Raw genomic sequence first — 27,488 nt, 5'->3', positions numbered from 1 at the left:
CTGTAACTGTACAGTTCATTTCTGTTGTAAACATCATTAAACCATTTTTCCAAGTGTTTTAACATGCATGCACTGGTTTGTGGTTTTTGAACAAGTGAAAGAAAATGGCTGAAAAGAAATGGCAGAACCTTGTATTTTTGTTGTTTTAAACCTGACAATCTGGAGCTGAAGGATGTTCCTCCTTATTTTCTCCCAACTACAAAGTACAAGGCATCTCAAGTTAGAAGACTCACATAATTGGACAGCAGAAACAGGTAAGCCTCTCAGTTTTGTTATTCTGCAGAAAATGAATATGCCAGATTTATTTTAAAAGCTTACACTACTAGTAACTTGCGGCTTCCATGTTGAACAGGATGTGTTAAATTCTTTCAGTTAAGTAACCACCATGTTCAAGTACACATATTGTTGCTTTAAAATATGTAGACATTTTCTGTGTGTTTAAGCATGCATACACAATAGAATACGAGAGGTGTTGACTGGGTTTGCGTCTGAATTCTGAATTAGTTCTGTTTTCTTTCTAATCAGTTGTCCTAAAATGCAATCCTTCATGTTGCCTTGTAAAGGAAACTTTATCTTCATGCCTCTAATTGTTTTCCCCATTGTTTCCCATGATTATAGATTGCAGTAAAATGAAATCAATACTTACAGCACAGGAATTGTAACACTGATTGAAATCACCTGTTGGTCTGCACAGATAAGATGCGTAGCATTTCTCAACTTATTCCACCAGTATGATCACTTGTGACAGCCACATTATGGAGCCCAATGCTGTGAATGTATTTATTGGGGTACTCATCCAGTGCCAGTAAGTGTGGGGGAAGTGGGGTTGTGGTTCTGTTCTTGTGCAGTTTGTCTAACTATCTCAACATCGTAATGCACATTTCTTTAGTATTCTCTACATTTGTGTCCTTGACAAAATACTTCGTTTATTGCTACAGGTGCATGTGTCATGCATACTACTAGTTTGGTCCTACAATAGATATTGCTGCCCTTCTAGACTGGACTGTCCTAAAAGTCATTGGTGTGAGATCTGTGCACCCTTGTTTAGCTTTCAATCTTTAAGCTCATTTTTTCTTTTACTTTCCACTGCAAGATGGGGCTATGAAGTTCAAATGAATCCAGAATAAGAGCAGAAGAGGGAAAATAAGGTATACTTTAAGAAGCTTTTATTTAAAAATACAGGACACATGGTTTCAGTTCTTTAGATAGAAAAGCATTTTCTTTATTCTTTTCAACTTAATTCATAGATTTAAAGCTCTAGAAGTGTATTTTTCAAAGATCAGATTTAGGCTTTGCACACCCCATACATTTAACCTCCACCCAGTGCCAGATTTACATATAAGCTAGAAAAAAGGTATAGCTTAGGGCCCTACTCTCTTGGGGCCCCCAAAAAAAAATTAAAGGGAAAAAAACTGGATGTATATTTCCAAAATATAAGAAACTTCTTCTCAATTATATTTCAGTTCAACAATTACTTTGATAAAATACATATTTTGTTATGTGCAAATGGCTTTAGATACCTATTAGGTCCATAAATTACCATATAGAATATATTCAACACAAAAAGAGCGACAATTTGTTGTTGACCAAGGACAGCTGGACATACTAAGGGCCTCATCAAACCTAAATCCTGCCCTGCCTCTACCCCCAAGAATCCTGGGAGTTGTAGTTTAAGGGTGCTGGGAATTGCTCTGTAAGGGGTAAACTACAGCCCCTGAGTTGGGGAGGTGGGTGTATGCAGCCTTAGTCAGGTATGAGGTCTGACAGACAGACTCTCACTTCCATTTTGCTGATAAGAGATGTGTGTGTTTTGGATCAATCAGTCCAAAATAAAAATCCTCTGTGAAACTAGGTAAGGGTAATAGATTCAAAGTATAAAATTCTCACAATAGGCATTTGCCTGGGGAAAAAGCATAATAGGCAGCTGTGACTTCCCACGTCCTAAGGCTACAACTCTAAACACACTATGGAGTAAATCCACTGGCTATTTCTTCTGTGTAAACATGCTCCCCAGCTAATTCTCCCCTTGCTCCACTGGTATTAAGCTCACTTAACCAGGACAGCAGCACCTGACACGTTTGATCAGGATTCTGTCTTAACAGGAATTTGAAGCATCTGCATTTAAAACAGGAGGTAATGTATTACTCATTTCAACCAACCATATCTGCTGTGGAAGAAGAACCTACTTCTATTCTCTTAACTAAGGGAACATACTGTCTATGCCTGCCCATACTTCTCATGCACCATAAGTCAATTTTCTATTAAATCACTTTAGCAGTTTACTCAAAAGAATGCCCCACCGCACTCAGTCCAAGGTCAGTGGTGGTTTCTTTACTCTAAATGTGTGCATGTTTTTGTATCTTGGCAAAAGAGTGTTTAAAAAGGCCCTTCAAGGCAATGGTGATACACTGCATATCTCCTCCCCCAACCCCAGTTGCTATTTATAAATAAAAACCCAAACCTATAACAAGAGAGGGGGGCAGTTAACCTGTTGGTGCTCAGAATTATCTGGTGTTTTGGAACAAAATCCTTCACATGAGCAACATTTTTAAATGCACATTTAGCTTCAGAAAACATATTTCCCCAGAAAAGAAAATGACTTTGAAATAGCCATCGCAACAGCTGGTCTTAAATTTTAACTGAGCAAACAACTCAAGTGCCCAAGCTCTACAGCTATGTACACTTTGAAAGCTGCAATTTGAAATTAGCTTTAAAAAGGAGCTTTGGTTTTTATGCTCATGTAAAAGTGGCATTTGTTGTAGAAGGCAACAGATTTCTGAATAGATCATCTTGAGAATGGAAATCAAGATTCCCGCTCGCCATGGAAATAGTTCTCCTCTTGCTGGACTCAACTGTAGCTAGTAAGGCAGTGGCAAGGGCTGCATTTGAAGGACATCGTATGTATCCTTCGTTGCTTTGCTGAGACCCTGATAAAGATGAGATGACTCAAAGTTATAACTAAATCAATATAACCAGTTATTTTTAGCAGGGGCATATGGACTTAGTACTTCTGATTAATGTCCAACAACTGGGTTTCTATCCAGAGTAAATAAAGGTGACAGGCTGATACTCATAGCAAGGCAAAAGGTGATCCAAATTAACAGGGTGCACATATGCCAGAAACATACTGCACAAGCAGCCCTTTGTATGTACATTAATTAAAGCAAAGGCAAACAAGATTCCTGTGTGAGCTGTTTTTGTGCAGCTTGCTTCCATAGGATTGTCACCCTGAAGTTTGTAGGGAGATAGGCTTGCTATTGCTGTGCCTTACCTGATAAACTGTTTCGTTGCCTTTGCCACGTCGTCTCTGAAAAAAAGAAGCCCAGCATCAATACAAAATCTCCCTGCCAAGATTTTATTGCCCATGCAAATAATTACACTCACACACGGCTCAATTTAACAGGGGGGAGTGGGAGGCTTGCTTCTGATTGTGCAGCACCTTCTTAAAAGACCAATGTGACTCAACTGCCCCATAATCAGTAATAAAAATTATTAAGCACAGAAGTGTGATTCAGGGTGAGGAGGCGACTATAACTTCTGTTTTGCTTGACTTGACAGTACTGCTTTAAATAAAGGGTAGGAAAAAAGCAGGCAGAGTATTGCCTGAAGCCACCTTTGCACCTTATGTGTATAGCCAAAATGGCAGGAAGTGTCACTTACCTCTCCTTTCTTTCCAATTTCGCTGTATGCTTCACCCATCTTATCCCGCTGTAGAGCCTGGCCGTGGAAGATCAGAAAATAGTGTCAGCATGAATAAAATTAAAGTACTGTTTTCTGTCATACCACTCCTCTTTGTCAGAGATAAGAAAGCAGGGACTCTCCCTCCAGATGTTTTTCCAGCTCACATCACCCCCAGCAAGCAATGTCCATTGGTCAGGGATGATAAACATTGTAGTCTAGCATCATCTAGAGAGCCACCTACAGGTTCTCTTCCTTGCTATATAGATACATATACATTGCTTCCCCATTGTAGTTAACATTAAAAACTAAGTCCTAAGAGAAATTAACCACAAAAAGAGGAATATAGCCAAATAAGACATAACAAAACAATACTTTCCCTGTGTTCATTCATGGGAGAGGAGATGTGATTGGTGGTCCACAGTAAGGCAATGTTTGTTCCTTCACATTGCAGTTAGACTTGAAAGAAACCACCTGTTGGGTACAATAAAAGGCTCCTTTCAAGTCTACTTGCAGAAGGGGGGATGCTGCAGGCCAGATGGGGAAACCCTGCAGGTCAGCACTTACTCTTGCTTTATACTCTCTTTATTTGGTAATTTCTCCCCTTGTCAAATGGGTCCCTGCTACTCCCATACTACAGACATGGGAGGATTTCAACGTTGCACTAATTGAGCATCCCTTGGTGGGGTACTAGCTGCACAAGGAAAGGGCAGGAAGCCTCGTGGCAGGTTGCACAGCAGATTGCTGTAGTCAACAGTACTTCCTGGTGTACAACAAGCTTGCGCTACCACAACTGGGGCGGACGGTGGGGAATACAACCCCACAGAGCAGGTTGGGGGACCTCTGGCCCTCCAGATGTTGTTGAACTTCTACTTCCAACATCCCTGGCCATTGTCCATGTTTGCTGGGGCTAATGGGAGTTGGAGTCCAACATGATATGAAGGGCCAATGGTTTCCCATGCCTGCCATCTATCTATCATTAATGGCATACAGTTCATTTGAAAAGTGATTACATGGAGCCTTATGCTTTGCTTTCCTAAAATTCAGTGCTTGTGACTTTGGGACCAATTGCTGATACCATTGTAGCACCTCAATGCCTGAGAAGCAGCAATTCCAGCAATAGTTTTTCTTCTCTCCTTCAAGTTACACTAAGGGAGGGATGCAGCAGCTAGACAGAAACAAGGAGTAGGAATACAGAAGATAAACCTGGCTGGGAGGAGGCAGAGAGAGGTTCATTTACACACCTCACAAGGAGACAAAATAAGGTATTTCATGGCAGCTGTTTGCTGCAGCAGAGGAAAACAGATCATAAAAGTATCATGTTGCTGAAATGGCATAGGAATAGACACACACACATATAAAAAAGAAGTTTGCATGCAGGTGTAGAAAACATTCTTTAAAAAGAAAGGAAGAGTGGACTCTAGGATAGTGAGGCTAAAATGCAACAGGAATATCAGTTTTTGTAAACCAAAGCAGACTGCTTTAGGGGTTCATTAACAGCATGAAAACGAGCTGGGTCTTGAAACACCTGCTGTTTGGCACCCATGGGCTCACAAACAGTCAAACAAATACACTGGCAAATCTTCATATGTATGCAAAAAGAGAAATTAATGAGGGTGATGCCTACATGGTAGCACAATTTACTTCCCAGTGTTATTTCAGATGTCCTTAGGTACATTTTATGTGAAGGTGGCTGGTCATTTTAGAAAACTGAAAAGCAATTTAGATAAATTCTAAACAATATGGCAAGAAACCGAAATGCTCTTCTGAAATGGTGAGTTCTTGGTTTTACTTACACTGTAAACTCCGTCCTGAGGTTTCTTTCGTCTGTGCTGAAAGGGAGAGGAAAAACAAGCAGTTCTTGCAACCGTTTGTGCAGACAATATCAAAAAATTATTTGGGGATGTGCAAGGCATTGCAGAGATTCTTACAGAGATGCTAGTCTTGGATTAGCCACAAAATTTCTAGCTGTATTTGACGATGCATGAAGCATTATCCTGAGTTGCTGGTATGGCACATACCATACATACACATGGTAGTGGGGAGGGGTCTATCAACAGCTGTTGATAGCACAGACATCCTGACATATATAATGTGTGAACGATCCTTTATCTCTATTCAGTCCACAGGCCATGGGGCTGAAACATTGCAATTTAGTGGCTTAACCAAACAGCACCCACCCACCCCTGTAACTCAGAGTAGCACTTCATGCATCTAAGGAAGTGGAGTGTAATCCACAAAACCTTATTTCATCCTTAATAATAAATCTATGAGTCTTCAAAGTGCCATCAGATTCTTTGGTGTTTTAGGAGAGGTCAGGGATGCCATGTCCCAGTGGCTGCCTGAGCTGGGCTGACATTTTCTCTGCACAGAAAAGAGTGGCCAGAATTAATAAAAGGACCAGGATAAGATGAGTGAAGGTACCTGGGCTTTCCCCCCTACTTCAATGTCAGCATCTGTCTGTTTCGCTCCCAGCGATGCATATTCATCTCTGGTTCCATGAGACAATCTCTGAAATGAAATATATAGATAGGGACATTTAAAAGAATGACAGCTCATTGGTAAGTTGCAGTGCCGAGCTCCTCACAGGCTGACCAGTACTGTGTCTTCAAAATAGACTCAAAAACAAACATAAGCTCAGTAAATCACATTCTGTCGTGTTAAAACCATCCTGTAAAATCCTGGTCCTAGACTCAAGTTGCTAACCCTTTCCCCAATCCTTCCACAGTCAAGGGATTAATTAAGAAACCAAGAGCCCATCTAGTCCAGCATTATTTTCTCTCCATGGCCTATGCTGAACGCAACACTCTTCTGGACCATTACCTGGATCATACCAGGTATTCAGAGGCATACTGCCCCAAATGCCAGAGGTAATGCAGCCATTGTAACTAGTAGCTGTTGATGATCTCCAAGAATTTGTCTAACCACCTTTGAAAACTCATAAGTTGGTGACCATCTGTACATCTTGTGGCAGCAAATCCCATAATTCAACTCTGTGTTGTGCCGAGAAGTACTTGCTTCCGTCTGTCCTGACTCTCCCACCATCCACCTTTCATGGGATGCCAATGCAGGCTTCCCAATAACCTCTCACATAAATACCCTTCCATTCACAAGGGCCGTTCCAAACTTTTCTGCCAGTTATCCTTCTCTCTACTACTACGGGGTTGCCTCTCATTGCAGGAGAGAATAGCCATAGTCACAGTCACATGCACAGCCCTTGTACAACAGGCCTCTCTCTTCAGACTCTCTGCTGGCTCTTATACTAAACAGGAAACCGAGCTGGCCACACATATAGTCTTCATGGCAGCCACACGGTTTAAGCTGCACGTGCAAGTTCATTCTCTCTCCTAGCAGGAGCCAACCAGAATCTCTTGATTCTAAACAGGAAAACAAAGTTAACCCTGCTTTCACATAGGACACTGCTGTGGAGAACTCATGTAGGTTGCTCACTCTCCTCCTTCAAAGCCCACAAACCACCTGGCTGTAGACTTTAGGCCAGAAGAGGACCACTATATGTGTAGCCATTTCCCCATATCTACACAAGGCTCCCCTTGCTTATTGATTGATTGATTTAAGAATTTAGAAACTGCTCTACAGTAAAATAATACCTGAGTGGTATACAAAAATAGACTGTGGGTGGGATTCTATGTCAGGCTAAGGGCATCATTTTGTCAGTACAAGCATTTCTGCTTTCCTGATAGAATGATCTCCCTCTCCTCCTCTTGACTCTCCCAAGCAGATTTATGGAGGGCGTAGGGGGAGAAGCTCCATTGCACTAAAGGAATTTGTTGCACTGGCTTCCGCTGGAACAACCTGTTTGTTATTATGAAACCTAATACGAATTTTTAAACAATATTCAAAATGTGAAGCCAGTTAGAATTAAACACTGCAGAAATAAAAGGGGTGATTCGAGAAGAGGTTTTTTTAATCAAATCATAGAACTGTGGAGTTGGAAGGGACCACAAGGGTCATCTAGTCCAACCCCCTGCAATGTGGGAATGTTCTGCCCAGCATGGGGCTTGAACCCACAACCCTGAGCTTAAGAGTTTCATGTTCTACTGACAGAGCCATGCAGTCTCCATGCAAACATCCAACACAGAGATTTCCTTCCATGGGTGTAAATCAACACCGAAAGCAACCATTTTATATATTTCTAGTGTTTATAGGTTTACACAATATCCAAAGTGGTTTACACAATATCAAAAAATAAATAAATCCTAGTGTATTTAAAACAAAAACCACATGTAAAAGTGTAAGTTCCACAAATAGGCAGTGTTTAAACCAAACAATATTGGCAATAGCATTCTGAAGGGAAAGAATTCCAGAGAACTGGTGCTACAATGCAAAAAAGTTTAGTAAGTTTAGTACTTACATTATATAGGTCCTGTGAATTCTGAGAAGTTTGAGGTTCAGGAGAGCCTTTGCTTATCTGGAAAACACAAAGCCCGTTTCTATCTCTGAATGTGACTTTAACAGGATAATTTCTGCTAGTGGTTTATAAATGGTGCTTTGTAAACCCACAACCCACACATTTCATGGAGATTCCAATATTCTCTTGATCCCAAATTCAAATAAAGCCAATTACGTAAGTGTATGAAAACTGTATATTAAAAATGCACATAAAAATGTAGATTGATCATTGACTTTCTAGATCTTTGGTCATCTTTTCCTAAACTCTCAGGAACTATGCATACATTGTGATATGCAGAGCACCAAGCCGTTAAGAAGATCATATTAATAAGAGTATTGAAAAGTTTCTCTGCAATGTTCTTGCTATCTTATCCTAACTTTGTTTGCAGCTAAACAACCTCCTAGTGGCAGTGGTAGAGATTTACCCATTTGTTGGTAAATAGAAAAACGGTTCCAAAGTACTGTTCATTGGGCACCTTTTAATGACTGGTATGAAATCTCAAATGTCCAAGAGGGAAAGTGTTTTGTTTTGTTTTTAATTAGTTATTACTAAAGGTTTTCTTGTGTAACAAAAAAAGTACATATAGCATCTCCACTTTCAGTTCATAGAGTCTTTTTCACGGCACCCTTGTCATAGACGTTATGCAGTTGGGAGGGGAGGAGAGGGGGGGGGATAAGTGGCAGAAAAAAATACTCATTTAACTTCTCCCACAAAAAAACATGAATAAACTCCAAATTCCTGCACCTCCCATCCTCAGAATGATGGGGAATTCCCAACACAGTACTATATCACCTATGAAGTGCACCACATAATCCCATAAATCCTAGAAAACGGAATGAAACAATGGGTGCACATGGAAATAGATAAAACCAGAAACACCCCCACTACAGTGTACACAAGAGGGAAAGTTGCATTGAAGGTTGGCAACAGGACTGCATCTTTTCTTCTCTCTCTCTTTGCACTTCTTGTCTCTGTATACATTGTATTCATATCCACACACAGGTAAGCAGAATGGGAAAAGGCAAAAGATTCAGTCTTTACATTGATAACTCAGCTTGCAAAGGAGTCACCTGAGGACCACAAACAGCAGCTGCCACCAATTAAAATGTCTTTCATTAGGTTTGAAGGGATGGTTTTTGCTTTTCACTTGGGCAATATCTGGGGCTGGAAGCAAGCAGCTGGTTGTCAGCTGACTTACTCCGCGATCAGAATCTCAGTGGTAAAACACAGAAACCCTTTCATCATTAGGGTACTTTATCATGCCCTCCCTAATGATCACCATCTTGACTCAGCAGTGGGCAGATGCTTTGACTCCAGTAGTTATAAACAATGTGTACCAGGCAGTGGGAATGTAAACCAATTTCTTTACCCTCAGGCTAGCTCATGAAAGGTTTCGAATGTTAAGATCAGCTGTTTTCTGCTGGAGGCAAGCATTGCGGCCCCTTCTTGCCAATTTTAGCTACTGCCTATTTTCACTTCTTCGTTTAAAGCTTTCTTCTGCATTTAATGCCAGTGAGAAAAGGGACCAAGTTTTCTGTCATATTAAGTTGCTTCCTGCTTATAGGTCAGCAGGGGGGAACTTCCAGCCCATCTGCCTCATTAGGTCAGCCACACTTCTCCATTTGGCCTGCAAGGCCATTTCGGCCAAGCCACACCCACACAGAGGATTGAAATCTGCACATTAGCAGATACACAGGATGTTCAGTCCAGTGGCGGAGGAAGCCGCCTGGCCACTCGGGGCGCCAAACCCGAAGGCACCCCCCCCCCCCGTGGGGTGTTACTCCGTAGCGCGCATGCGTCATGCTTTCCTTCCCCCCCCCTTATTTAAAGGGCTTTTTTCAGCGCTAGGCTAGCCCAGGTAGAGGCAAGGGGCGGGCCAGCGAAGAGGGGTGTCACGCCAGCCACAAGCGTGATGCCTCGCTGGCCCGCCCCTTGACTCCGCACCGCGGCTCTAAAGCCCAGCGCCAAAAAAAGCCCTTTAAAAAGGGGGAAGGAAAGCAGGGGCCGGCCAAACGAGCAAGCAAGCCAGCCGTGTGCCGAGCAGAGTTTTGGGCTCGGCTTTGGAGTCGCAGATTGCGGGGGTGGGGCCCCGAGTGTCACCCCCTGGGCGGTGCCCGGGGCGAACCGCCCCAACGCCTCGCCCTTGCTCCGCCTCTGGTTCAGTCCTGCTTTCTGCAACCTCATCACTACCTACCCCCAAACCTGACATCAGGGGTAGGGCAGGTGTATGCGGTTTTTTTTGGGGGGGGGGGAGTCTCTTGAGCCAAATGGAGAAGACTGGCAGGTGAAGTTTAGCTTGCAGGCCAGAGATTTCCCACCTGGTCAATAGCTCTCAACTTTTTCCTTTTTTTAAAGGAAATTCCCTTATTCCAAATAGGATTCCTCGCAAGAAAAGGGAAAAGTTGACAGCTATGACCTGGTCCTAAGGAATCAATGAAGAGACCGCAAAGTGCCAGGCATCTCCAGTGGCTTCTCAGGAAATGCTCCTTCAGGAATGGGGAACCTGTGGTCCTCCAGATGTGGCTGGGTTTCAACTGTCATCAGCCCCAGACCCCCAGTCAGCATAGCCAATGGCCAGGGGTAATGGGAATTGTAGTCCAGCAACTCCTAGAGGACACCAGTTTACCATCGTTGCACGACTTCCTTGTTCCATCGAGAGATCCCAGGCTTGGGAGGATCCAGAAAGTTTAAAGAAACCTACTGCTGAGTGGTGAGAAGTTCCTTAGCACAAGGCATCTTTGAATTTCTGAGGTTATATATGACTAAGCATTGTCCAGCATACCAGGTACCCAATGGAATGCTCTGTTGAAATGCTGAAGTTTCCAAACACCATGGATACCCCGTTTCTCGAATGAATCCAAGTGCCCAACAGCTCATCCTCTATTCTCGTGTTGGAAAAAGTGGGTGGAATTGGTGCAGGAAATGGAAGACACAGAGTTTACAAATAAAGTTTCACAGGTCATTCCTTGTATGTTAAAGATCAAGTGTATTCCCATTTTAAAGAGGCTTAGGACTCACCTTTACTTTTACAAAACAAGCTGTGATGATTATAGCATAAATCAAGAGGATCCCATCCAAAATGTAGCAGAGTCTTGGATCTGTCAGGCCTAGTGCATTGGCATCTGCATTAAAAAACAAAGAAACCCATGTGTTGATTATTCAGAAAGTTGCCCTGTACTGAGTCCAGAGTCAAAACTACTGGTTCCTCTCACTCAGTATTGTCTACATTGACTGGCAGTGGCTCTTCATGGCTTCAAATAGGAGTCTAGCCCAGCACTACCTGAGAGGTGCCATGGATTGAACTTGGGGCATTCTGCATGTAAAGCATGCACTTCACCACTGTCACTCCCTAAATATGAACACTCCATGTTATAGTACTTACAAGCTGGAGTGAATGAGCAAAGAGCAGGGAATGTTTTCAAGCAACTGTGATCTGTCCTCCACTAGTGACTAGAGATCAATAATACAAATGCTAATTGGGCAAATTAACAGACAATGAGGTTGATAGGTTTCTTAGAATGACCACCTCCGGGTTTCATTAGGAATGTGATTGAACAGTTCACAAGACAGTAACATTTGCATGAATCAGTACCCATGTGGTGTCAAAAGTGTAAACAATTAATGGGTGACACAAACACTAACTGCTGCCCCGTCCCACTTTCCTGCAGCTAAAGGACCAAACTCCACATTGTGTCAGTCATATATTTTAACAAACAAATTTTTCTCCATTTTGGAGTAAAAAAACACCCATCAAGCCCCAATTTTGGCTCAGCAAGCTCCCTAGATTGCGAGACCATGCTGGCTTTGTTGCTAAAAAACATCCCCTTATCTGGCTGCTGGTTACCCCCAGATGTGCTGTTTACAGTAACAGTTGCCTATGCCTAGACTGAGATGCATATCCCCATCCCTATCTAAAGACTCATCCAGCCTGTTCAATGGTTCCTAGAGAAACACTGCAAAAAAGGATACAAGTATACTGTATATCCACATTCATTTTTGCCTGCTCTAGAGGAAAGATAATGGTGCTGTCTTTGAGGCAGCAGAGAAAATCCGAGGTGGGGGATTAGCGGAAAATTCAGTACTCAGGGACTCAGATCCAAATAAAGTTACACTAAAGTCCCAGTGAAAATATTCAAAAGAGTATTGTGGCACCTTTAAAATTTATTATGGCGCAAGCTTTTGTGAATTCCAGTCTCAAATGACAATGATCAAACACCAACAGTGGCACTCTGGCTCTAACCCTTAACTGGTCATTATAGAACAAAGGAGCTTCCAAGGGAAACTGAAATGTGAAACCACTGAATTACAATTCATCAAGAGACTCAGTGCTATTACTTGTGGACTGAATCAGGGCAGGTTTTTTTTTAATCACACCATGTGTCATTAATTGGCTTACCAATATCAGGGTTTTCTCATCACCAACATCTTTTTTTGTGAATGGCCAAATAGCCATTTGTATACTTTTAGGCACTTTCATTGCCTTTTGATCTGACTGTTTACAATTCCCTCCCTACTACCATGTGTATAGACACTTGCACTTCAGGATAATGCATAATGCATCTAATGAAGTCAGCTGTAGTCTACAAAAGCTGCTGCCATAATGAATGTATTAGTCTTTTAAGGTGCTGCAAAACTCTTTGTTGGCAGTTTGCTGCAACGGCCTCATCTGGCCACTCCTCAGGAAAATGAAAGGCTGATCAGAATATACACGAGTATACATCACATGGAACAAAGTCAAATTACAGCAACATTTAGAGAAGGACAGTGTCTCATGATTGTTCTCCATGAGTACTGGACGGCTCTCTGGTTCATATATTAATACAGCAATGAAAATTGCAATCCAATGCATGTCTACTCAAAATATCAAATGGAGCTCCTAGGTTAATGGGTATAGCAGTGGTTCTCAAACTTTTTTCTCTGGGTCACACCTTCAGAATAAAAATTTTCACGCACCACACTTAATTTTTTATTGATAAGAAATACATTTAGGATTATCCTCAGTATCACTTGATGCTCTTGTTCTCATTTGTAAACGTTACCTATCCATATCCTGAAGAAGAAAAAATACTACACTGCAGGCAATGACTGTTTTAAGCAAGTCCATTATGTGTGCAACCACACACGCATGCATCGCACCAAACCTGGAAGTGACCATAAAAATCCCAAAAAGTGTCTCTTGGTAAAAGTAAGCCTCTTGGCATATTGTTTCAGTGGTTTGTCATGATGGTTTGATTTTACGTTTCAACCAAATGCAGTCATAAATTTCCATTCTTGGGGAAACTGCCCTACTCATGCTGGCTCCAAAAATCCATGTGTGGAGGGGCTGTAGTTCAGTCATGAAGCACATGGTAGTGGGTTCAGTCTCTAGCTACTGCTGAGAAAAGCTGCTGTCTGAAGTGCCAGCGAGCCAGTGTCAGTAGGTGACTGTAGACAGTACCAAGCTAGATGGAAAAAAACCTGTCAATTTCTTTGCAATTGTCAAAACAAAAAGATATACTTAGGTGGTTTAAAACAGTGCCATGAGGTGTGAGCATCCTTTTCAGAGAAAACTACTGAATAAAAATTTGCACATCTTAACAAAACACTGAACTCTTTCAACCCTAGTAGGAAGGGTAGCCCCCATAAGAGACAGGCAAAAACAACAACAGCAGTCTATTTCCCAACAGATTAGCCTGCTGAAGTTTCATCGTAACAAGGTAGTTTTGTTGTACGAGATTGGAAGTCACTATAAAGGAAAGGAAACCTTTGCGCTCGAGGTAAAATGGAGCTCAGTTTCTGACATCAGTGCAAAGAGTTCCCTTGGCTGTTTGTGGCATTTGGTGTGGTTACGCTAAGTGTTTATGGCCCCATCCACTCTGATCTGACAGCTGTGCCTCCTGCCTGCAAGGTTTCCTGAGTGCAACGTTTCCTCTACTAAGTTTCAATATCAAGTGCAGCAAAACCTTATGCCATAAAGCAGGGATGGGAAAGCTGTGGCTGTCCAGATTCAGCCACACTGACTACAGCTGATTAGTGGAACAGAGGTAGTTGCCATACCTTGTCAGATCATTAGGACCCATCAAGCTCAGAACTGTCTGAGACCCACCTAAAAATGCTGGGCATTGATCCTGAGACCTGCACACAAATTGGATGTTCTATCACTGCTCTACCCTTGCTGAAATCCAACAACGCAGGGGCGGGGCACAGTAGTCCCCACCTCTGCAATAAGAGGTGCTCCCTTTTGTTGCTAATGTGGTCACCAAGGATTAAGAGCCAGTAGGCTGAATGCAAACTCCAAGACATGTAAGAAAAAGCGAGATTCTTGAGAGATGCATGGCACAGTTTACTCCCACTCTTGTAGACATACTTCTACATCTACAACACACTAAGAACCAAAGCAATAGGAAGCTTTCATAGAACAAGAAAAAGGGGACTGGAGTTTAGAACAACTGTCTAGCCAAAAGCAAGCTGGGAGAGTTTACTCTCAGCAGAGTTCTTAAAACACAAACACACACAAAAACCAACAGCATGTAAACACGTGTCTTCCTGAAAGTCTAGGGGAAATATATGAACTTTGAAACCTGCCTTCATGCCACAGCAGCCATTCTTAACTTATTCATCTCTTGAGGGGGCTGGCAGCAGCATCAAACACACTTAGTCACATTCAGAGGAGGTGAAACACACACACATGCACAGCTGTTTCAATTCTAGAAGACTAGAACCAAAAGAGATTCACAATGTTAGCAAGCGAGAGCAGAGTTTGTGCAGAAGTAGGTGTGAGCTAGTTGAGCTGCTGTCAATGCCCCCACAAGCATTGTACAGAGGAGGACAATTCTCCCCAGGGTCCATTTCCCCACGCAGTCTCCATGTAAGCATCCAACACACAGATTTCCTTCCCTGGGTGTAAATTTATTCCATAGCCTAATAAAACAAATGTCTTTGCCACCCTAGTGACATTATAGTTCATAAGTGAGCTGAACTTCATTTCTTAGACTTGGGGGCAGACAGAAGCCCATGGTACATGTAACTCTGGATGTTTTTTAAAGCATAAAAAAGTGCAGGGCTTGTGAATCAACACTGGGTCAATCTGAGCAGAGGTGTTGAGAAAATCAAACATATATACTGCTCGAGACATAAGAATATTAGAGCTTAAAACCAGGCTGAAAAGCTCCTTGGCTTCCTTAGAACGGGACAAAGTCCTCTCAGTGTCCATATATTTGATTAAATCCACAAAAATGTATGCCATAATAGATTAGTTATTCCTTGAGGTACTGTTTTGACAGGATGGCTGGGAAAAATTTGGCCTTTCATATGTTTGCCAGACAATATGCCGGTAGCTCCCATCATCACTAACTGGGGGCTAATGGGAGTTGGGGTCTAATAACATCTGGTGGGTACAAAATGTCACACCTCTAGTCTATAATAATGTTCCAAATCATGGTAGCAAACTTACTTCACTTACTAGATTGGAAATAAAGATCAGGCCCTGCTGGGCCAAAAAGGTTCCCACCTCTGGTCTGGATAACACAGCCTTGATTTTTACAGGCTTGTTTGTTAATACTTTAATTTATTGTTCATCCATGGCGTGGGGGGGGCGGGTTTAACGTTGTAAACCACTTTGGGTGAGCTTGCCCTCCCAAAAAACAGTTTTAAAATATGATTAAATAACATATCGTAGCATAATCCCTCCAGTAAACAGTTGGTGAAGAAGGGAGAACGTGGGAGTAGATCCAGCTCTTGGTTCTAAAAGAGCCACTCATCAGAAGTGTCTCAGCTTTCCATATCAAATGAAAGAGCTCAAATCAATGCAAGAGGTTTCAGGACACAAAGGCAACCTATGCTGTATGTTAAATGAAACCATTGCTTTCATGAACAATCTTGTAAAGTTAAGGAATAGTTGGTTTTCCTCTTATTGAACTATTGCTTACTTTGAACATACACAAACACTCATATCTGTTCTTCTCTGTGCTAGAGATCATCATGTTGGTCTCTGGACAGCAAGTGGGACCTCTATATGAAAGACAGAAAATGTGACTTTTGCAGCAAGAGCACACTACATTGTCATGTAAGTACACACACAAGATATTGCACAAACCATGCTATAAACGCATTATGCAATCACATAACAGTTCAAATGATTTAAGAGGACATTTTTTTATCCCGTCTAGAAAGTGGAAGAGAATTATGGGCACTGCAAGCTGACAGAAATGGCATTCTCACATTACTAGGACATGGAAATCGTGTTTTTTGCCTTTGCAAAGGACAAGTTTCCTATCATCTACATGCAGGTCGTGAAATCTCAGGAAAATCAATTACCAAATTCAATCACCTAATTGAATTAGCTCAGAGTTTTCCATCTCCATATTAGCAGTTATTGTCCATCTTCCCAGCCCAGACAGTGATCTTTTCAAGGGGCACAATTACTTATGCTCAGCATCCATACCTTCTGAAAAAGTCAAGTACAGCATTTTCCATAAATTTCATTTTCTTATTATCCTCCAACTTACTACTATACATACATACATACATACATACATACATACATCAATTTTATTTGTATGTCACCTTTCCATAGTTCAAACAATGTCTCAAGGCATGCTATATTAGATTCAAGAGTCAAAACACATAAAGGAAATGGTTAAGAAACAGGAAGCAGAAAGTCGGAATGAATGGACAGCTCTCCCGAAGACAGATTGTAAAAAGTGGAAGCCATCAAGGATTGTTCAGGTTGGTTAAAACAGAAAGGGACTGCAAGGAGTTCCAAAAGAATCTTTTCAAACTGGGTGAAGAGAGTAAATACAATTCAATTTAAGCAAGTGTAAAATTATGCAGGGGGGGGTGGAATCAATGTCACACATATGTTCACAGGGTCTGAACTGGCAGTGACTGGCCAGGAATGAGACCTTCAGGTCAAAACAGAGAGCGTGGTGAAAATGTTGACCTAGTGTGCAGCAGCTGTGAAAATCCTGTGCTTGTCCATATCATATGCCATTATACAAATCTATGGTGTTGCCTCACATCATAAAGGACATTGCAGAGATGGTAAAAACTCAGAAAAGGGCAAGAAAAACAATCAAAGGGTTGGAGCAACTCTCCTGTGAGGAGTGTTTACAACATTTGTGGCTTTTTACTTTACAAAAAATGTGAATTAGAGGTGACATGAAAGTGGTGTATAACATTATGCGTAGTATGGAGAACATAGGTAGAGGATTTCCCCTCACACATATAATGCTAGATGGGATATCCAATGAAGCTGGGTGTTGGGAGGTTCCGAACAGGCAAAAGTAAATACTTATTCACATAGCACGTGGTTGAATTATGGAATTCACACCTACAAAAAGGTAGTGATGACCACTAACCTGGAGCACTTTAAAAGGCCTGAAAGAAGCAAGACAGCAGCAGTGTGGTGGCAGGCAGGTGGTGGTCAGGGGTGACACCCACCGCATACTAAGGCAGCAGGTGGGTAAATAGTTACAAGTCAAGGTTAGAGAACCTCAGACCCAAGGGCCTTATGCAACCCTTCAGGCCTCGCTGGCTGGCCCTCAGAACTCTTCTCAGCTCACACACCTGGGCCCAGATCTGCTTTTGCCTCTGGCCCTGTTCAGCACTGGACACAGCCAGACATAGGCTGCCTATGGAGGAATGTGACCCTTGGGCTGACCCACCTCTGGTATAAGCAGATATTCCATCCCTACATTATATTCACTCACCTGCTGCTGACCCATTAAATGAAGACTGGGTTGTGTCACTGTACAGTGTCTGCTCGCTTCTCACGCAGGGAGCTAGAAGTGCGGCCGGAATACGTACAGCCACAATATTAGAAAAAACTGTAGAGCAAAAATAGCTTCAGCCATTCTGACCTCAGCATCTACCCAGCAATATTATTCCTTTCATATTAAGGTAAGTTCAACTATTTTTAGGCCTTCAGAGGCTTTGTACAAAAGATAGAACTGCAAAAAAAACTTCAGCCAAGTACATCCACACGTCAAGTGATTTGTGCAGATGAAATGACTATTCAACAATCTTTTCAAAATACCATGCAGTTATACAGCTAAAACCTTCACCCACAATGGTGAAAGGAATGCACATTTGGGTGGTTGAGGCTGCTGTTTTAAAAGCAGACACCACAAACCTGACGTAAAAGTGCTTTTCATTACCTTGGCATATGCTTTTCTAAATGGACACTTAGGAATAGTGTAAATTTCAGTAACATTTCAATTTTTATTATATTGTGAATAAGAACTGACATTTTTGTTCTGGGAGTTCTGTTTTTTCCCTTTTTTGTTGTGTGTGTGTGTGTCTGCATTTTCTTTCTTTAATAAATCTATAATTTTAAAAATAAAATTTTAAAAAAGAATGGTGTAAATTTAAAACCTTAAGACCCCCCACATGCTACAAGAGCAGATGGATATATTTCATTATGGGTATGCACTGGGGTAAGCCTATCATGTGCTGTGAAGATGACCATGTCTGTGAAATCTATGCATATATGCAGCATAGAAAGGAGGTGGTCAGGAGAGAGAATTCCCCATAGATTCACTTCTGTCAGTGCCAGAACTGGAGATGGAACAAAAACTTTTAAACTCCATCCTCAAAATGAATAGGACTGAGTTCAGAGAAAATATATTTCAGATGGGAGCATTCATGCAAAATATTTCTCTTTTATAAAGAGTGGAATGCAGCTTCTCCCTGCGCCAACAAAATGTAGGAAAAAAAACTTGCCCCCTCTGTCCCTTTTGTCCTCCCCCAATATTTTTTTGGCACTACCTTAAACTGCTGGAAGGTTGCAGCACCTGCTGTGGATGTAGAGACCAATACGGGAGAGATATTTTGTTGCAGCTGGGGCAGATGAAAGCATCCAGTTATGCTTCTGCTGAAGCACCACAGTGTTTCTTCTCTCTGCTCTCTTCCCAGCAGTCATCACTGCAGTGGATACACAAACTGACTGTCTTTCTGCAGTCACTGTGGTTGTCTGCAAGGGATTCCCACATGGCAGCCTTCATGTCTCATTTGCAGACATCTTTGTAACACAGAGCAGGTGTGTCAACAGGTCTGGTGCCCGAAGCCAGCTCCCCGTAAAACACGTCCTTGGGGATCCTGCCATCCTTCATTCTGTAGGCATTGCTGAGACAGGAGTGTGAACATGCTGGAGGTGTGGGCTTGGCGGAGCGCATATTTGTTTGAAACTGCCCTGCCATGTGATACTCAAAATCTTCCCGGCACAGTGTATATGGAAGGCATTGAGGTGTCATTCCTGACGGTTGTAAGTTGCCCACGACGCACTTCCATAAAGTAATGTGCTCAACACACAAGCCCGGTAGACTTTCATCAAGGTATTGGACTTTAGCATCACATTCTCCCATACCCTTTTGGAGAGGCAAGCTATTGCCATAGCTGCCTTGTCAATACACTTGTCCAACAAGAGTGTGTGTGTGTGTGTGTGTGTGTGTGTGTGTGTGTAAATACACACACAAATCAATGAGACTTAAGTGGGGGATGGATTCAAATAATCTGAGAAAACTGAACATCTCTGCGATCTTAAATGTCCTAATTTCTTCATGATCTTTTCTTAAATCCCTAATTCATGAACTGGCCACAAGACATTTGTTGGATCTGAGGAGGGGATTAACACAACAGAAGCATGTTTCACACACGGAGCATCAAAATCAGTAAGACATATTTTGACCTACTCTAAAGCACTCATTTGTATACACATGTACATGCCCTTACTCAAAAGCTTTTCACTTGGTTGAGTGGCAGTGAAAAGGTAAATGGCTTTCATTGTGCTTCAGGGATGTCAAGTGATATGAAAGGTCTGTCTTATTTAATCAGTAATGGTCATTTCATACACACAAATCACCACTTGATGCTGCAAACAAATTACTGTGTGATGATCAGCATAGTGTATGAATTCAGATTTAATAGGACACAGAAACAGTCTTGTTGTCTCAGCTTCCCATCTACACACAAACACACCTTTGAAGCCCAATGTATCTCACAATGGTTTCCTCAAGGAGAGATATTTATCTAGACTCCACCTTCCTCAGCAAAAGTATGCTGATATACTTGTTAGAAAGAGACTGATGAGAAAAAACACACAATTGATTGAGACTGGTCTTCTCAGAATTTCACATTTCTTTTGGAGAATATAATAAATTGACTATTAAAGCCAGAAATCAATACAAAAAATTGCATAGTACGTAGATGAATGTCCTGTATTAAGAATATACAAAGAGATTATAGGTTCTGTTCAGTTATTTGGCCATACCTCATGAAGCATTCTATCAGATATATTATTGTTGAAGCCATGGGCAGGCATTGTGAAATACAAACTCAGTTTGAGCTGCACTCAGATTAAACATATATACAAGTCTAATATACAATGGCCTCAAGAATGCACATGGACTTTGAATCTCTGCAGCCAGGCCTTTGTGTCACTAACCTTGTGATGCTGTCAATAACTTCCTAACCCATATTACCATAAAAGTTTATACTTTATAGCATGAAGCAAATCTAGCTCTCTTGCAGAAGCTTTTCAAGTGTTCAAATGTAGCTAGCAACTCCATATATTTTATTAAGAAGCAATAATAAAGCTGAAATTAAGCTGAAAAGGACTGTAGAAAAACAAATTTCAAAGAGCAATAGGGCAGATATAAGCAGTGGTAGGTCAAATTATAGCAGCCCATCATTCCTCTTATTTATATGAGGCTGGGCCTAAATTTTGATCCCCTCAATTTCCCCAAATATTAATTCCCTGTGAAAACATATAGCAATCTCCTGCCACTTCTGGCGGGGAGGGAAGACATTGTGTTTGGGAGAGGGGTTATTTTTATTTTTATTTTATTTTTGCTTATTGTGTTATTTATTTTTACACTGTAAACTACCCTGTGATCCTCAGATGGAGAGTGGAAAATAAAATAAAATAAAATAAAATAAAATAAAGTGCTTTTTTGTGGGGGAAGCAATTATCTCACTGGGTGCTTCCACATGACCTATTTATTGGGCTTTCATCCTGATTTGCTTGCACAAAGCTTATACAAGAGGGGTGGAACCTCATCCCCACATGCCAATCTTTACCCTCCATCTGGGCTCTCGGTGCAGATTGGGCTCAGACAGAGAGAGAGAGAGAGGACAACTGAATGGGCAGCAGTTACAGTGGCAAAGAGAAGAGAGCCTAATGGTAGCATTTTGCCCCCCCCCAAAAAAAACCCTGGATGCAGCACTAAACATGTGTAAGAGCACCTGAACACAATCCCCTCTCATATCTTTATATAAAAACCCACTCAAGAGTGAAAGAACAAGCAAAAGCCAATACTTCGCCCTCCTTTCCTAATGCAGAAACCACCCCCGCCCTGCCCCCTCAACCACAGCAGGAAGACACATTGAAGCTGCAGCGCTGGGGAGACCACGTCAAATCACCTTTGAAATTGCCCTTGAAAGAGTCATGCTAAGACCTCCTAAATGGTTTCCACCTGCTGGATCCAAACCAAGTTCCCTCCCCCCTCCCCATTTGTTGGATTCAAAGTCACTAGCATAAAAGCCACCTCCTCGGCACAGCGCCGCCTTGACTGGTAACCAATGTGACTTTCACAGCTAGACGCAGTTAAGTGCAGCTTGGTGGGAAAGGACAGAAGAAACAATTAAGGCAGAACAGAAAAAAGCGCAAAAAAAAAAGTTACGAAAAGAAAACAGAAGGAACCTGGTTAGCAGGCCAAAATATGAGAAGGAATGTTAGGTGGTTGACTCATATCTGCCATACTTCCAACAATAAAAATGAAATAATTATAGGCTTAGACTGGTGGTCAGGGATAGCTTAGCCACTGTGATTCATGCGTTGGTAACCTCACAATTAAGACTGCTGCAATGCATTCAGTGTGTAGTTTCCCTTGGGATTGGTCCAAAAGCTGCACTTGATGCAGAATACTGGAGTCAAGTTGTTGAGTGGATGCGTACATATTATTTCTGTGTTGAGGAAACAGTACTGGCTGCTGACCAGCTCCTGGGCCAGGTTCAAGGTCTTGTTGTAAACACAAAGTCCTGAATACCGCATGGAGATTGTTGAAATATTAAACATTTTAGACATGCATCTTAAAAATAAATAAATGGGATGGGAGAAAAAGAAGACAATGAATGTTAATACGGCAATATTGAATAGGAGAAGACCAGTTTCCAAAGACAGTTTCCAGTTTCTGGAAACCGCAGGAGGGGAGTGTGCTTAGGTCCTGCTTGCAGGTTTCGAAAAAACATCTGGGCGGCCACTGTGAGAATCTGAAACAGGACTAGATGGACCATTGGACTGATCCAGCAGGCTCTTCTGATGCTCTTATGACAGTTTCTGCTCTGCTTTTACCAAGGTAACAAATACCTCTGAGGGTCAAAGGGCAGCCCAGCAATGCAGATGACCTATAATGACTATAAATATTTATTTGTTGAGTATTATCTTATGAATATGTTGTTTTGTTCGTTCTCTTTAACCCATCTACCTTATAATGAACACTTTTTAAATCCGACCAATACTGGGGTCAAATACAGAGCAACAAAGGCAAAGTCTAAAACACAGGGGGAAAGTTGGATGTACCACAGTTGTGTAAGGAAGTTAACCCTCTTTATAAAACCTACTTTACTAATCTGATATCAGAGTTGAATACATGCTAAGACAAGCTGCTTTTTATCTTACATTGTAAATGGACAGGTGACTTGTCTTTTCTGTATGTATTAGAAACCACAGAAACCCTTGACCATATAGCATGTTCCTCAGGTGGTCCTCCTACAACAGTGAGAGAACCATTGATCTGTTTATTTCTTTGTCTACAGCGCTTTCCTATGTTTCATTTTTTGCATTTTTATGTTGACCCCACCTTTCATCTAAAAGAAAAATCCACCCTCCATCACATCTAATAAAACTACAACACATGACCACTGACCACTACTCAAAACAAATATTTAAAAACAAGGCTTTAAAATGTCACCATAAAATAATGCTCAGCAAGAAAAACAAAGCGTACATAGTAGCAATTGAAACTTTAAAAACAACCACAGGGTCTCCCACATATATCCATATACCTGTATTGCTATCTGTCCAAGAGGACAAGTGCTAAAATGAAAGCCTTACTGACATGATGGCAGACTTTAAAGGATGAGCAAACCCAAGCAGGAGTCCTCAATGCAATGGGAATTAAGAATCGGTGGAACAGATGGTGCTTTGTTTTGAGGCAGGGGTGGGCAACCTGTCACTCTCCATATATTGTTGGACCCCAACTTCCATCAGCCCCCAGCCAGCCAATGGTCAGGGAAGATGGGAATTCTAGTCCAACAACATCCAGAGGGCTACATGTTGCCCAACCCTATTTAAAGCAAATAAGGCTGCAATCCTATGCCTATTAACATGGGACTAAGCCCCACTGAATTCAGTAGACACGTATAGGATTGTGCTGTAAGGATGTGTATACACTACACATTTAAAGCATATTCAAGACACATTCCCTCACTTAAATATTTCTAGGCACTGATTCCCAGCAACCCTTAACCACAGTGCCCAGAATTCTTTGAGGGAAATAATGTGGTTTGAATATGCTTTAAAGGTGTTGTGTGTACACAGCATATAAGTGTCGGGGTTTGGGTGCTGGAGCTCCTCGTGCACGGCCTTGGACTGGTTATGCACGAGGTACCAGTTGCGGGGAAAGCGGCCAGCGTTCCGCGTGCTTTTGAGCACGGTCGCCGGCCAAGTCTCACAGTCTGAAGGATGTTGAGTAAGCCAATTGACGACTCCGATGAAGTGTGAGTTCCTAATTGCCTTCTTTAATGAACGGTTGCCTCGTGAAATAAAATATATACCCTGACTCTGAATAGACGGACCAGTTTAAAGAAATTAAAATTTTACTTTACTCCCCCCTTTAACCCCAAAGGAAGACAGACACCGGTTGTATCTTTAGTGGCTTCGGCAGAACCCGCATAGGCTCGTCCCCTAAGCTAAGTTCTCCTAAGCTTAAAGTCCCTGCGCGCCCAATCTTCCGCGAGGCTAACTAAATAAACTAAAACCGAAATATCTTCCGCGGGCCTAACCCTAGGCTAACCTAAAAGAACCTATCTAAAACTAAAACCGAATGATCTTCCACGATCTAACTCTAACTAAAGAAAAACCCATCCAACCCATCCAGCCCGCTCCTAGTCCCTTAAACTAAACTTGACTTCAACTAAAACCCAACTAAAAGAACATAAGAAGAACGTAAGAAGAACGTGCCTAACCCAAACTGAACATGAACGTGCCTAAGCGGGGTGCCTCTGCCTTTTATTAGGGAACAAACGTGACATCATCAATAATGCCTTAACCAATAAAATCACTGTTGCTGCCCTCCAAAAGGGCGGGAAGCAAGTTTAACGCTCATTAACAACTTTGAACATGACCGGAACTATAAAATAAAGGCGGATTAATCTCGTAAGTGAACCACACTATTCATTCATGCTTTCACTTTCGCTTTTACGCGCAGTTATACCAAAAGTAGACCTCGAAAAACTCATAAAATAACCAAATAAATATGAATCCATGGCGGATCCGTGAAACGTATTCCGACATATCATCTTTCTTTTTTTGTTTTAAATTAAATTAATTTTGATTTAGTTATATAAAAAAAGAAGGTTAGAGATATCATAAGCATTTATCTGACACAAACATTACCATTTGCTTCGATATAGACCTTGACATGAAAAGGCAAACGTCGACAATGCCGACAGTGTCCACATCAAAGTCTACATCAAAACTGTGATATAAACACCAGCAAAACCATCAACATCCACCCCCTTCATAAGAGGAAATACTTGTACAATAATGTAGCAATAAAGTCATGAAAATAACAAACCACTAGCCGAACATAAAAAGTGATCGATCCGATACACTGTAAACCTTTTAGGCATATATAAATACTTCAATATGTAGTGTAACACAACAAATCACCTCATAAGCATGTATACTTTCGCGTGCAGCGTAAAACAACAAATTACTCCCCAAACACAAGAAAGGACCTGAGACAGGTCCAAAATTAAAAATAACGGATAACGACTGCCCAAACATAAGAGAGGTCCCGATCCGGGACCCAAAATTAAAGTATAACTAGAGCTGGGGCTACATAGCCTACCCAGACCCCTCCCCCATTTTTTTTAATTTTTATTTGGAAAACTGAAGAAAAATGGATAAGGTAACAGAAAAGGGTTGTGGCTCTGAGGCTACAGAATCGAGGGAACTTTAGATTCTGGACTTACCACAGCGACCACAGGTAACGGGGAACTAGGGTCCGATTCCAGAGAGGGGATTTAAGCCACCTATGTAATGGCTGTCCAGCCGTGAGTTGGGATTTAAACCACCTAAGTAAAGGTCTCCCAACCATGAGGAAGGATTTAAGCCATCTACGCAAGGGTTTCCAGCGAAACAAGATGGGATTTAAACCAGCTACATAAGGGTCTCCCATCAACAGCAGGAAACAGAGTGAAGGGAAAAGCTGGGAACCTGGTTTACTGCCAAAGGTAGCATATAGAGGGGGATTTTTCAAAGAAAAAAGAGGTACCAAGAGGGTAGGATGTCACCAGACTTAACATATATACTTTGAACAAATCCGAGAATGACCAATTCTTTGACCAAAGGAAATATTTCAAATAAGGTATATAAGTGTTACCACATTTTGAACTACAACTTTTGCAAGCACAACGTGGAGATTTAGGATTATTGAAATAAAACATATATGCATGAATATGTCTATGACTAGAACTGCACAAAGACGATGCTTTGACCTTACATAAACATTTCCATATCATCAAAATTGTGACGCTCTAAATGGAAACCATTTCAGAAAAGTTTCATATATATAAACACCCATATCATTAATTACCAAGCTATATTGAAAACACATGTAACATGCGAGGCGGATATTTCAAGAAGCATACAAAGGTAAATATGCAATTTTTACAAGTACAATATAAAGTACAAGACAGGTTTAGAACTGCAAAATGGTGTTGGAGAGGAGGATGAAGACGATGAATGAGTTGCCGGTCGTCTTCTTCTCCGACTACACACGACCATGTAGAAGAAATAGTCCTGGAACTCAGGAAAAGTTCATGGAGCTCAGGAAAGTACTGAAACATCGAGTTCTGAAGAAACAACGATACCTGTAGAAGAAAGGAGGTTAAGCAAGCAAATCAAGGTGATCTGCTAGTGAATGCAGGTAAGAGAGTAACTGGAACAAATCCAGGCAGCCAGGAATCAGAGGGCTGCCCAGGGGCAAACAAAAGGCCTAGGTTGAGGATAGTTGAAGAGTTGCTGCATTTGACACTGGAAACTGGTGCAGTCAAACAACGAGGTGGATATTCTCAACTTGGTTCCTTAGCTCTCCAAGGGCGCACACACCTGGCAGGCACCCAAACAGCCTTTTCTTCAAGGGCAACTGCAGCGTAACCACGACCCCAAGTGATGAGTGGAACTGGTCCTCGCCATTCGATGTCAGGCAAGAGGCGATAAGAGACCAAAGGTCGAGGAAGCTGTTCCTCTTTTTTGAAGTGGAGATCCACTGGGGAATGAGGCTTGTTATGTGGAAAGAGAAGAAAATTTAAGGTGAACAGCACCTTTGCAACTGCCAAAGGGATCTCCGAGGCTGGAAGGTGACGTCCTGCAGTCTGTTTATGGAGCAGAGTTTTGAAAGTGAGGTGTGTCCTTTCAATGAGAGCTTGGCCTGTCGAATTAAACGGAATCCCGTGGGATAGGGAAATATTCCATTGCACACAAAAGTCATTAAAGGCCTGAGAAGCATAGGCCGGGCCATTATCTGTTTTAATGGCTTGAGGTTTTCCCATAACTGAAAAGGTTCTCATGCAGTGCTGTATGACGTGCCTCGTAGTTTCTCCCTTCAGTGCTGTAGCCCAAATGAAACCTGAAAAGGTGTCCACTGTGACATGCAACTTAGACATTGGAGCAAGGGCTGGGACATGTGTCACATCCATCTGCCACAGCTGATTCGCCTCCGTGCCTCGAGGATTTACAGCATCAAATGGCAAGCAGATAGGAGACTTGGAGCACGAAGGGCAGCATGAAATAATGTCCCTTGCTTGTGACATTGGAATGTTGAAGGTCTTGTGTAGAACCTTTGCTGATTGGTGGAAAGTTTCATGGCTTGTCACAGGATTGTCGAACAAGGAGAAAGCTAGAGTCCTGAGGGCAGCGTCTGCTACTGCATTTCCTTCCACCAGGAATCCTGGGAGGTTAGAATGAGAGCGCAAGTGTGCAGCAAAAAAGGGAAATGAACGTCTCTGTAATAGTTCTTGAAGCTGCGCGAACAAATTAAAGAGATTTTCGTCCATGGACGGAGACAGATAAGCAACTGGAAGCGATGATAACAGTCTATATACATACTGAGAATCTACAACGAGGTTGAATGCT

General features: G+C 41.9%; 1 protein-coding gene across 2 annotated transcripts in view; it reads right to left on the bottom strand.

The window, feature by feature from the left end:
* Positions 1 to 1,665: 1,665 nt before the first annotated feature.
* Positions 1,666 to 27,488, bottom strand: part of CD247 (CD247 molecule) — a 47,801-nt gene continuing 21,978 nt past the window's right edge. Inside the window, exons 1-8 of one of the 2 annotated variants that reach the window (XM_033146778.1) lie at positions 16,398 to 16,500; positions 11,108 to 11,211; positions 8,051 to 8,107; positions 6,103 to 6,189; positions 5,475 to 5,510; positions 3,661 to 3,717; positions 3,272 to 3,307; positions 1,666 to 2,927 (exon numbers count right to left, since the gene is read on the bottom strand). In XM_033146778.1, the coding sequence (XP_033002669.1) occupies positions 2,859 to 2,927; positions 3,272 to 3,307; positions 3,661 to 3,717; positions 5,475 to 5,510; positions 6,103 to 6,189; positions 8,051 to 8,107; positions 11,108 to 11,211; positions 16,398 to 16,431 (480 nt within the window). In that variant the 5' untranslated portion in view covers positions 16,432 to 16,500 and the 3' untranslated portion in view covers positions 1,666 to 2,858. Of the gene's footprint in view, positions 2,928 to 3,271; positions 3,308 to 3,660; positions 3,718 to 5,474; positions 5,511 to 6,102; positions 6,190 to 8,050; positions 8,108 to 11,107; positions 11,212 to 16,397; positions 16,501 to 27,488 lie in introns of those variants that run through there. The other variant, XM_033146777.1, reaches the window with a different exon arrangement.

This window comes from Lacerta agilis, chromosome 4, assembly GCF_009819535.1.
Source record: "Lacerta agilis isolate rLacAgi1 chromosome 4, rLacAgi1.pri, whole genome shotgun sequence".
NCBI lineage: Eukaryota > Metazoa > Chordata > Lepidosauria > Squamata > Lacertidae > Lacerta > Lacerta agilis.
Note: the sequence above shows the minus strand (reverse complement) of the source record. Positions and strands in the feature narration are given on the sequence as shown.